At 41.6% G+C, this 12,848-nt stretch overlaps 1 protein-coding gene across 8 annotated transcripts in view; it reads left to right on the top strand.

Moving 5' to 3' along the window:
- LOC148363691 (uncharacterized) overlaps window positions 1-5,248 on the top strand; it is a 51,712-nt gene extending 46,464 nt beyond the window's left edge. For 6 of the 8 annotated variants that reach the window (XM_088337667.1, XM_088337663.1, XM_088337672.1 and 3 more), the window contains 6 exons: window positions 373-513; window positions 1,372-1,425; window positions 1,514-1,591; window positions 2,672-2,752; window positions 2,808-2,933; window positions 2,994-5,248. In XM_088337667.1, the coding sequence (XP_088193793.1) occupies window positions 373-513; window positions 1,372-1,425; window positions 1,514-1,591; window positions 2,672-2,752; window positions 2,808-2,933; window positions 2,994-3,074 (561 nt within the window). In that variant the 3' untranslated portion in view covers window positions 3,075-5,248. The remainder of the gene's footprint in view (window positions 1-372; window positions 514-1,371; window positions 1,426-1,513; window positions 1,592-2,671; window positions 2,753-2,807; window positions 2,934-2,993) is intronic. The other 2 variants (XM_088337668.1, XM_088337669.1) reach the window with 2 other exon arrangements.
- Window positions 5,249-12,848: the final 7,600 nt, after the last annotated feature.

Below are 12,848 nucleotides of genomic sequence, written 5' to 3'. Positions count from 1 at the left end.
CGGCTACTGACCGGTTTTTCCGTCCCCGACAACGCCATCGCTCGCCACAGAAGATCCACTTCGCGTTCAGAGCGACCTGCTTCCTGCGTCCAGCTATCACCGGATCGTGGGCGCAACCCTTTCTCTTTCTTCCAATAAAACTTTTGAGAAACGCAACGCAAGTGGGTCCTGTCTGCGTTCTGGTCTTGACAGAGGGTTTCCAACTCTCCCTATTGTTTCAAGTTGTTTTATGATTATGTTATAGTTTTAAAGTAGTCTTTCATCAACTGTTGCCATGGATTTTTTTTGTCATTTGTTCGGTCGCCTTCATGCTACATTTCCATTGCAGGTAACTTGCGCTACTTCCGTTTTGTTTTTTTGCTTTTTACGAAGCTAAGCGGGGTTTTTTGTGGACAGCCTCCAGTGACGAGGAGAGACCCCAGCGCCGTGACGGCGCCCCAAAGACTCGAGCGGGCCAGTTCTCGACCCGACGCCTCGGAAACTCGAGGTCCCGTCTCGCCCGTTTCCCCAAAGGTAAAGTAAAGGTCCAGCCACACTCGTTTTTTCGGGGTTTGACTCCTTCTCCCTGCCTGGAACGGACTTCAATTACAATTTGTAGTTGACAGGAATTCAGTGAACCAATTTAGGGTTTGAAATTCAAGTTTTGGATGTTTCTAAATAGGTTTTGAAAAACCACCTCGGGTTTCAAAATATCTTGAGGGTTACAAATTAAGGTTTGCCGGGGAATCGAACCTGTGACCGTTTGGTCCCGGGTTGAGCACGCTGCCCCGTTGTCTCTTTATAAGTTTAGCGTTTTAAAATCTTCCCATGGTTTCAAACGCAGGTTTGGGGTTTTAGAGTAGGGTTCTAAATGAATATTTGGGTTTCAAAGGCCAAATTGTGTTGAAACTTCGCTTTGATTTTGAAACCAGTTTGGTTTTTAAATTCAGGTTTTCGGCTGGTTAGGGCCTTTCTAAAGAGGTTTTGAATTCAGACTTAGGTTTTAGACTCGTCTGGAGCTTTCAAAGTAGGGTTTGAAATTCTCTCTCAAGTCAGGTTTCAACTTTTTTTGTTTCAAAATAGAGTTTAGCCGTAGTAGGGTTTCAAATTCTGCTTTTAAACCTGTCTGGAGCTTGGTAGGGTTTTGCATGAGAGTTTCAAAGTACGGTTTCCACATCTATGAGGTACACGTTTTGACACGTTTCTGGGTTGGCAGGGATTCATTTATAAAGACAAAAATGAAAGTTCTGAAAGAAACCCAGAAACTGTGGCTGTTTTCGTGATTGAAGTCGGGAGTCAGGCATCCAATTTTTGGTGTTTTGACGTGAATTGACATCAACAGTGTATACGATGCGTCCTTCTTCTCATTTGAATTTCCGTTCTTTTTTCCAGAAAACGTCTTTTGCCAGAGACGCTTCCGGCAGTCTTAAAGAAAACGGATCGCCGGTAAGCTCCACCCTCGCCGGAATCGCGTCTCGCTGTGCGACGGCTTTCATCTGCCAAAGTTTACGTATTTGTACTACGATCAAAACAGGCGGACGCGTCGGGGCCGTCGCTGCTCAACGTCACGGCCGAGAGCGTTACCACGGCAACCACCACGCAAGTGACCAAGGTCAGTTTTCCGTCACTTTTCACTTATCTTTCGGGTCGTTTTTCCGACCGCTCGGATATTTTTATGTCATTTTTGGACTGAATTTCAATTGTTTTTTTGGTCCTCATTTTTTATTTTTCGGTAATTTTCAGATGGTTATGTTGTTGAATTTTTCTCTGGATTGTTGTCGTTTTGAGTTTTTTTTTTCCCGACACTTTTCTGTCAGTCTTTTGCTGTATTTTCTTGGTTGATCTATTGATAATGTCACGGTTGCCATGGCGCCCAATTGGCCCCGCCCATGTGTCACAATTGCCATGGCGCCCAATTGGCCCCGCCCGTGTGGCGCCAGCTGCAGCTTGTTGACGGATTGTCTCCCTGTAAGTATTTAAACTCTGTCCTGTCAGTCCCCTTTTGTCGGTCTGTCAGTGAATCTCTGTTTTTACACGGCAAGCTCTTTTTCACCTGTCCTGTTTTTTTGCTCCTGTTCGTCTCCCGCTACGATCTGTTTTGATCTTGACCACGTCTGCTCTCCCGTCTCGAATTACGACCTGTTTTGATCTCGACCACGTCTGTTCTCCCGTCCCGGATAACGATCCGTTTTTTGATCTCGACCACTTCTACTCTCCTCTCTTAGCTTTCGACTTGTTCCCCATCTCGACCACGTTTTTTTCTATCCCAGCTACTGACCCGTTTTTTCCGTTCCCGACACCGCCATCACTCGCCACGGAAGTCCCACTTCGATCTGCTCCCCGCGACCAGTGATCACCAAATCGAACCCCTTTCCTTTCTTCTAATAAAACTTGTGAGAAACGTTACGCGAGTGGGTCCCATTTTCGTTCTGGTCCTGACAGATGTTTTTTTTTATTGTTATTTTGTCATTTTATTCGTTGTTTTTTGGCTGTTTTTTCTGTCTTCTTTCAGTCATTATTTGATCTTTTCTGGTTGTTTTTCGGGTCCTTTTTCTGTCGATGTTTCCAGTTTTCATTATGTGATTTTTGGTCTGTTTTTTTGTCGTTTTCCGGTCATTTTCCTACACTTTTTCTCCCCGTCCCTCTTTGAGTTTAAACGTCCACGCGTCAAAGTCTTTGTTTTTCGGACCAGACGGCGAAAGGCGGCTACTCGGAAACGCGAATTGAGAAGCGGATCGTCATCACGGGAGACGACGACGTGGACCAGCACCAGGTGAGGAAGCCGACAGACTCCGCCTCCGAGCTTTGACCCCGCCCCCTCCGGACAGGCGCTGGCGATGGCCATCCGGGAGGCTCGGCAGCAGCATCCCGGCATGCTGGTGACCAAAGCCGTGGTCATCCGGGAGAGCGACACCGTCTCGCCGCCCAAGGTCCGCCCGTTGCAACCCATATCGGTCAGCCCGTAAAAAAAAAAAAAAAACGAAAATTTAACGTGTCTTTTCTCGCTCTCGCAGTCCCCATCGGAAGAGGACGCAACGTGCGGCCCCGCCTCCGAGCAGCTGGCTCCTCCCCCGCCCAGTAACCCCGCCCGCTGACGTCTTTGGGCCCACGCCGGCGAGGGACGCTTTTTTGCGGGAAACAAAGGGGCGGAGTCTCACTCTCTAGCCGTCTTTTGAGACCCTGGTGTAAAGTGTAAAGTATATTCCCAGGACGCATCGTCAACGGGTTTTGCGGCGCAGTCCGCCAACTGAAATGGCCGTATGGCGAGGGACTCATGTGCCCTGAACTCCTGCTGTTTAGAAAACACAATAGTATATAGGAAATTATTTTATGTATAGGATTGTATTATAACAAATTTGAAAAATGACATTTTATGTACTTTTGGTGTGACGTGTCTCAAGCTGGTGGAGTGGAGTAGCAGGTGGATGCAAAGACGTGGATGAGACGTCGGATTCAATACTGATTTTAAAAAGGACTAACAATAACACTATTACGATAATATTTTGCTTCGCTTTCCTCCTTTTTTTACAAGCTTTTTTATTTTACTCAACGTTCTTTTGCTTCTCCCTTTAACATTACATCTAATCTGTGTTTTTTTTTTTTTTGGGTCAGTCGTGGTCGTTTTTCGGACTATTTGTACTTGTTTTTTGGATCATTTTCTGTTCTTTTTTTGGACGTTTTTTGTGTCAAACGTTGGGTCTTTTTTGTTGTTTTTTTTTGCCATTTTTCTGTTGTTTTGGGGCATTCTTTGTTAACTATGGCATAGTTTTAGGGTCGTTATATGGTTGTCGTTTGATAATTTTTTTGTCATTTTCCGGTCGCTTATTCCTTCTAATGTCCTTTATTTTTCAGTCTTTTGGGTTGTTTTTCCGATGGTTTCGATATGAAAAAAGGTCAAAGCGTTGAACTAGATCCATCCTGCTATTTCCCTTTTAATATTCACTTTAGCATTAGCGCTAGACAAAAAATGCACCTTCTGTGTTCATATCCAAGATTTTTCTTCCTGCATATTTATTTAAAGAAACAATCAAACTACAATGGCAAGGGCATCGTGAGAGTTTTCATGGACCAAGAGCATATGAATTAGATATGAAAAAAAAACTTCAGCGCAGCTCGTTTCCTTTTAGCATTGACATTAGCATTGACTTAGGCATTAGTATTTTTCCATCTGTTTTTTTGTATTTCGGTTTATTTTTTAGTTTTTTTTCAGTCATTTCTTAGGTCGGTTAGTGCTCGGTTTATAGTTGTTATTTTGTCATTTTTTTTCGGCTTTTTGTAGTCGTTTTTTTTGTCTTTTTTGGTCTTTTGCGGCTTGTTGATGGTTGTTTTACGTGTCAATTCTTGATTCATTTTCGATCATTTTTCAGTCATTTTGGTTGTCGATTTTGGGGTCATCTTTATACATTTTTTTCTGTCGTTTTGGGGCATTTGTTTGTGAAATGAAATGGTCTGCATTTATATAGCGCTTTTCAAGTCAATGACTTCCCAAAGCGCTTTACATTGTGCTTCACATTTCCCAATAGCGGCCGTGATCTGTGCAGCCATGTAAGGCGCCAACCTGCTTATCGGGGGTATCGGGGGTTCAGTGTCTTACCCAAGGACACTTCGACATGTAACACAGACAAGCCGGAATTCGAACTGGGATCCCTTAATCCTAAGACGATCGCTCTACCTCCTGAGCTACTGCCGCCCCCATGTTTGTCCTTCATGGGATCGTTTTGGGGTTTTTACCATTGTTACATTTTTTGGTCCCTTTTTCTGTCGTTTCCCGGTCGTTTTCCGATCGTTTTCCATATAAACCTTCCCTTGTTGCTGCCATTCCCATTTTAGCATTGACTTTAGCAATAGCGATAGAAAAAAATGATGTACATTTCGTGTTTATATCCACAAATTAATTTATAAGGCGAACAAAGTACAATAGAGAAATGCATTATGGGAGTTGAAGTTCAACCGAACCGACATCTTAAATGACGTTGACCAATAGCAGACAGCTGCCTTAAAAAGCAAGCTTTATGGAGGGGCCGCAAAACCGTCTTATAAGGCAGGATCCAGGGTTACGCTTTTTCGTCTTTTTAACTGCGGTGGAGAAATGTACGAAGGAGTCATGTTGTAGATAAGATGAGGAAAGCCTCTTTTTCTTCTTTTGCTTGAATGGAAAAAAACCGTGAGATACGATATTCCTCAAAAAGATTCCATTTCCGGTTTTCTAAACGTGCTGCTGTCTTTTTCTTTGCCTGAACAAAAAAAATGGTAAATGCATCAAAAAGGACTCTGCCTTATTTTGTGTGTGTTAGAAACTGGAAAACAGTCACGGGGGTGCCCTCTAGTGGACAAAGTGAGTCCATGCAGTCTACACAATTTAGAACAAGGCTGTCAAACTCATTTCATCTCGGGGGCCGCATGGTAGGAAAAAAAAAACACACAGGGGGCGTTCTGGTAGATTAAAGAGACGGAGAGAGAGAGATAGTTATAAAGCGAGAGAAAGAGGAGAGCAGGAGAGAGAAAAAAGACAAAGAGCGAGACAAAAAGAAATAAAGATATGAAGAAAGAGCGAGGGAAATAAAAGACTGGGAAGGATATAAATATATATATAGAGAGAGATAAATACGGCTCCTGTTGCTCAATGAGTGGTGCCTGGCTTAGTGGCAACCAGGGCTTATTTTTGGGTTGTTTTTGTATGATTTTTTGGCTCTTTTTTTTTGGTCGTTTTGAGTGTCGAGAAAAGGATCAGGACCCAAATGCATGACGATTCTAACACAAGCTTTTATTTTACGGGAAATTGGGAGTCATGGCGTGGAAAGACAGGAAGCCAGAGAATGACGAGATCAATACCAATTGCCTGAGCAGATATCGGACAAATGGGGTCGATACCGGACAGGACGGGACTGATGGGATTGATATTAAAACAGGATATTGAAATTAAACCGGACAAACTAGACGGGAACGGAAACTGGAGAGAATAATAAACAGGACAAAAATAAACGGGGATGAAACTGGAAACCGATATTAAACAGAACAAAATAAACAGGAACAATACCAGACAGGAAATACCAACAGGAAACAGGACAGAGTCAAAACCTACGTTTTGCAGGGCAGAGGTTCGTTGACGGACTGACAAAGGAAGAGTGGGAGCACCGAGCCTAAATAGAAGGGAATCCAATCTGTCAACGAGCCACAGCTGGCGCCACATGGGCGGGGCCAATTGGGCACCATGGTAGCTGTGACATCGATGTCGTAATATGGATGTTGATTCTGTTTCATGAATGGTTTGTCAGACGTTTTTCTGCCTTTTCTGTTCAATTTCCTTTTTTTTTTTTTGGTCGATTTTTGGTCGTTTATGTTTGTTTTTTTTGGGGTGTTTTGGGTTTATTTTTCCGGTCGTTTTTCAAGCTTTTTCAAGAATTATTTTCTGCTTGATTTTGGTGTTTTTTGTTTTGTTTCGGTTGTTTTCCATCCATTCGTGTTTCTTATTTATTTATTTTTTTGGCTTGATTTTCAGTTGTTTTTTTTCAGGCGTTTTTTGGTTATTTTGCGGTTGTTTCCCCTCACATTTTGGTGTGTTTTGGATGTTTTGTGTTTGGGGGGTGGGGGTTATGCTGTTACAATGTATGTGATTCACCCGATGCGGTCTAGGGGGGCACCAATTTGCAAGGTACACACTGAAGTCTCCGGTAAAGTTGAGTAACATAAAATAGGAACCCTGGGTTTGATTTCCGGTTGTTTTTCGGCTGTTTCCCGGTCTTGTCGTTGTTTACGCCTAGAAACGGATTCTCGTCATAGAATAAATGAGGCGAGGAAACGCTTAATTTATTTTCTTTGTTTTGTTTTAATGAAATTAATATTTTTCCCGTCTTGCACCAATGAGGCAAAAGGTCCACTAGAGTGCGCCATATACTAGGCTAAAAGTCTGCACTTCTATCCATTGGACTTTTATGGATACAATCGTTAATTTTTGCCTAGAATTTCTACTTTTGAATCCACAATTGAGACTTTTATGCATACCATATTACAGTCACAAGTGTTTCCCCACCTAAAAATGTCTCTTTGATTCCATCAATGAGACGCCTATGCATTCTTAGCCTTGGGACTTGAGTCAAGTGACCGCAAGAGAGAGTCAAAGTAACGTAGATCGCCAAGGAGAAATGGCGGCGGGTGGCCCAAAGGCGCTCGTTCGGATTCCGGGATGATATTCTCAATCGGTGAGGGGTTTTCAACCTGGTGCCCGCGGAACTGATCTGAAAAGAGCTCACAAATGCGGGGTCATTGGGATTTTCTAGATAAATTATTATTTTTTTTAGTGTTTGGCTGAGTCCATTTAACCCCTCTTCTCTCTTCTTTTCTCTGTCTTTCTCTTTCTTTCTCGTTTTTTTCCTCTTTCTCTTTCTTTCTTTCTTTCTTTCTTTCTTTCTATTTCCTTGGGTTCGCACTCTTTTTATTTCTTTCATCATCCCTTTCTTTCTGTTTATCTCTTTTTTTCTAGCTGCTTCTTTTGGTTCCCTTTCTTTCATCATCCCCTTCTTTCTCTTTCTCTAACCAGCTTTCTTTCTTTGTACTTCCTTTCGATTTCCCTCTTTTTCTTTCTTTCTCGCTCTTTCTCCCATTATTTTCTCTTTCTCTAGCTGTGTTTCTTTCTTTCTACTTCATTTGGTTCTCTCTCTTTTTCTCTCTTTTCATTCTCCCTTTCTTTCTTTTTCTGTCTTAAGCCGTCTCTTTTGTATTTTCTCTCTCTTCATCTGTCTTTTTCCTGCTCTCTCTTTTTCTCACTCCCTCTTTGTTTCTCCCTCTCTTAAATCGACTAGTCCGGCCCCTGTGTTTTTCTTTTGACCAGAACGTGGCCCCCACCTCAACTCGTTGCACACGATTATTTCGATCGAAAGTCTTGCCTGACATATGAGAGAAAATACAAAATACAATAAATTCTAGACACTACCACTAGGGACTGCTCGAGACTGCGCACCGCCAGCATTAGTTCGGCCCAAACTTGTTCCCTGTCCATGCACGCCGCTCTTGGAACCTGTACCCAGCCTTTGACTTTAAAGTCATTTTACGATCATCTTATGTATAGTATCTTATTGCTGTATTTTTATGTTCAATTACAATTTGAATGTGTTTTTAGTAACCAAAAAGATGTGTTTTACGCTATTTATTGTTAACTTTAAGTAATGCCTTTTGGAGGCGGGGAACGGCTTAAATAGTTTTCAGTTATTTTGTATGGGGAAAATTCTACCAAGATATGAAAAAAACTAGAGCCTGGGTGCAAATTAAAATCGTATGAAGAGGTACCATGTTTGTTTGGTCTTTGAACAGCTTTTTTGGATTAGTGTTAACAATGCACAACAAGCTACATGGGAAAATGAATTACTGATTTTCTAACAGAGCATGTACACTGACTGAAACACATAAAACACCGGAATATACAATTTTGTTTATCTTCCTCGAAAACTAACTCTCTATCTTACAGATTCTCACTCTCATACTTTAAAAATGTTTGTTAGAACACAAAAAGTGGTGAATGGTTTACATTGTATGAAATTATTTTACCACTATACTGATAAATGATTTGAAATGCAATTATGATGATAGAAGAATATTGTTTTCACAAAACTACAAAAAAGGTATATGAGAATTACTAAGGTAACTGGACAACACATGTAACTATAAATTATAGGGAGGAGCAATAACCGGTAACAGTAAAGGTGCCAATCTTTTTTTTTTTTACCTTTTTAATTTTTAACAATCAGGAGTCTAAAACTAAAACAATGACCAATTGCCATAAAATTAAATGCCATGTTAGTGATTAAATATATTGGTATTCAAATGTATTTTCAGTAAAAATCTCGGATAGCTGTTGATTGAAATAAATTATTTTAGCAGCCTTTTCATTCATCTACCAGTTTATGCTGTGTCTATGTGCGAGCCCTTGGTAGTCCGGGATCAGATATTTCCAAGGAAATACGTTTCAACGTTACGTGACGATACAAGGCGGCTTTTTTTGCCTGGCTAACAGCGAGGGATATCCCAGTCCAGGCCGAAAAGCACTCCATAATAGATACCTTTTTGTTGATTTTTATTTCTTTACTCACTACTGACACACAGAATATAGCACACGTCCTCACTTAATGTGAAATTTCAAGCAGAGGCCCAATCCCTGAGTTTCTCTGCCCCCACCCTTATTCCTCTCTCTATCCATCCGTCCATCCATTCCACTCATCCATCATAACCAAGCCTATAGCATCTCTACGGCAAACATTTTGGATCCAAGTTGGGGGCGAACCTCTTCTTGGATCACCTTTCTGTTATGCTAATTCCTGCATACAAGCCCCTGCTGACCAGAGAAAAACCTACAGTGAAGCAGGTGAGGGTGTGAAATGAGGGGGAAATGGAGATACTACAGGACTGCTTTGAATGCACAGGTTGGGACATGTTTTAATTGGCTGCCACTTACAACAACAAAATAAACATAGATGAGTACACCATGTCTGTGTCAGCCTACATCAGTAAATGTGCAGAGGACGTCAGCAACACCAAAACCATCTGCACCCGTGCCAATCAGAAGCCCTGGAGACTGCTGAGATACGCAAATTGTAAAAGCACGGAACCTTGCCTTTAAATCTGGTGATGAGGAGACACTGAGATCTGCGAGGGCCAACCTGAACCGTGCTATCAGACAAGCAAAGCGATCGCACAGTCAAAAAATCCAGGACCTTTTCCTCAGCACAACCAACACCAGGGATATGTGGAAAGGCATTCAGGCCATCGCCAGATACAAGCCAACCACTGCCCCAGTGGGGGACACTAGCATGGACTTCCTGAATGACCTCAACAACTTCTTTGGGAGGTTCGAGGCACATAATGGCACCCCTGCAGTGAAAGCGGTTCCACATCAGGATGCCGCTACTTGGCGGATTTTCACTTTTCGCGGGTGGTTTTGGTCCCCATTAACCACGATAACCGAGGTCCCACTGTACATAGCTATAACTATTTAGTATATTATTCGTACTTCAATACTCCAACACAATACAACATTTTATTTATATCTGTACATTCAAGGAAACTGTGCGGGTCGGATGTATCGACATTTAGTTCTGTATACACGTGTACAAGAATGACAATAAAATATATCTGAATCTGAAGTGGTTCTGCATGTCAGGCAATAAATGCACAACTTGACATTGACATTTTGGACACCTTTCTTATTCCTTCAATTGAAAAAATGTTTGGGGATGATGATCTCATTTTCCACGATGACAATGCATTGTGCCACAGAGCAAAAACTGTGAAAGTATTCCTTGGAGAAAGATGCATCCAGTCAATGTCATAGCCTGCATATAGCCCAAATCCCAACCCAATTGAAAACCTGCGGTGAAAATTGAGAAAAAATGTCCACAACAAGACTCCGACCTGCAAAGATTATCTGGCAACTGCAACTAAAGAGAGTTGGCACCAGACTGATGAAGAATAATGTTTGTCACTCATCAAGTCCAGAGACTGCGAGCTGTCTTAAAAGCCAAAGGTGGTGCAACTAAAAACTAGTGATATATTCTGTTATTTCCTTATCTGTTTTTAAGGATTCCTATTTTTTTTCCTCGGAATGAAGTGATTCCATATTTTCTCCTCAGTGTTTGGTCTAAAATAGTAGCATTTACTGACCACCAAAAACTTTTTATTCATTTATTTTAGTATTTCTGAACGTCAAGGAATTGCACTTTTGAAAAACTTCATTATATTTTTGTCACGGTTGCCATGGAGCCCAGTTGGAGCCAGCTGCGGCTCGTTGACAGATTGGCTTCCCTTCTATTTAAGCTCAGTACTCTCACTCACCCTTTGTCAGTCCGTCAACGAACCTCTGCACCCGCTAGACGTGGGTTTTGACTCTGTCCGGTTTCCCGTTTGTGTACCCTGTCTGGTTTCGAACTCGACTGTTTCGTCCTGTTTTGATTTCAGTCTCTGGTCTCCAGTGTCTAGTATCGTGCCTGTCATTCTCGTCCTGTCTGATATCTGTCTCCAGTCTCTTATATCTGTTATCAATCCTTGCAATCCCGTTCTGTCCGGTATCAACATCATCCGCTCGTGTAACTGGTATCGATCTCGTTGGTCCCTTGCTTTCTGTTTTTCCACGCCAGACTTCTGTCTTCTTTCGCCCAGCGATTAACGAATCACTGGCGTTTTGTGTTAACGTGCATGAGTGCCCAATTTCTCGTCAAATAAAAGCTTGTGTGAGAAACGTCACGCATTTGGGTTCTCCTCCTGTTCCGGTTCTTGACATTTTTAATGCTTTTTATCTGAGTTTTTTCTACAGAATAAAATGTTGAAGTGAGTACAGTACTAGTCCAAGATTTATGATTCCATACTTTTTGCCAGGGGTAGTACAGTTCCGTGAAAAGGTATTTGCCCCCTTCCTGATTTCTGTATTATTATTTTTTTGCATATTTATCACTAACAATGGTTTTAGATCATCAACCTAATTTTAATATCATTCAGAGTCAACCCAAGAAGATACAAAATGTAGTTTTAAAATTTTGATTAAATTTATTATGGCACCCAAAAAAATCAAAACCATTCATTCCCTATGTGAAAAAAGTAATACCCCCCAGAACCTAATAGGAAGTTGGGCCAACTTTGGCAGCGATACAAGAAATCAAACGTTCACGATAATTTGTAACGAGTCTGTCACGATGCTGTGGATGCATTTTGACCCACCCTTCCTTGCAAAATCTGTTTCAAAAATGCCATATTGGAGGATTTTCTAGCATGAACTGCCCGTTCAACATCACTTCATAGCTTATCAATTGGATCTCTTGTTGGAGCCATGATTCTTGCCAATCAACTCAGTCCAGGAGGCCTCCAAGGTCTGACAACTGCACTCTTTCTAACTGCTGACCAACACCTGACTTAATCTAAACCAGGTGCCCCTCCAGAACTTTCATTTTGTTTTGTGTTTTTAGCACTTTGAGGTGGACTAACTGGTGTGTTTCAGATCGTTGTCCTGCTGCATGATCCAAGAGCACTTGAGTTTGAAGACACGAACTGATGGCCGGATGTTTTCCTTCAGGATCTTCTGGTGGACACCGGAATTATTTTTATTATTATTATTATCATCATTATTATGTCAACTACAGCTAGTTGTCCTGGTCTTGGGGCAGCAAAGCAGCCCAGTTTAGGTCAGTGCTAATGACTCCACTATAAGAAAGACACTAACCTAAAATGTCAGCTTCCATGGTGTAAACCCTGGTGTCACCAAAAAACGAGTCGTCTCACATTTACTAAAAAGCATCTTGATTATCCTCAAGACTTTTGGAGAAACATTCTGTGGACTGATGTCTAAAACTGAGACAACTATGAAGGGAGAGACGACAGACAGTGAGAAGATGAGGGAATTCTGAGCATATTCCACCCTGGATAGTAATGTGCTCTAGGCCAGTGGTTTGCAACCTTTGGTGTACCATGGATCAGTTTAATGTCTGACAATATTCTAGCAGCCCGGCTCAACAAAAACATTAGTAATAATAACAAACACTCCTCGCTCTATATGTTATAGTGTTTAATTTATCTAAAAAGCTCACACACAACTTTAATAAAACTTAATGAAAAAAATGGTCTTCAAGGCCAGGTAGCTGTGACTTGTTCGAACAAAATGAGACCAATATTTCCAGTAGCGTCAATGGCAGGAAAGTGAAATTAAAGTTTTGATTGTAGTATAAATAAAGCTAGATGGAAACCATTAATGAAATTTAACAAGCATGGAAGCCCCTTTTCACCATAAGCAATGATACAATGGGAATTTTCAATGCACAGTTAGACTTGTGTGGTTAACAGACTCCTTATTTTGCTGTCAATAGTTTAGTCCATGCTCATTTGGTCATGAGTCG

This window comes from Urocampus carinirostris, chromosome 6 (assembly GCF_059441175.1).
Source record: "Urocampus carinirostris isolate Australia breed hairy pipefish chromosome 6, RoL_Ucar_1.0, whole genome shotgun sequence".
Lineage (NCBI taxonomy): Eukaryota > Metazoa > Chordata > Actinopteri > Syngnathiformes > Syngnathidae > Urocampus > Urocampus carinirostris.
Note: the sequence above shows the minus strand (reverse complement) of the source record. Positions and strands in the feature narration are given on the sequence as shown.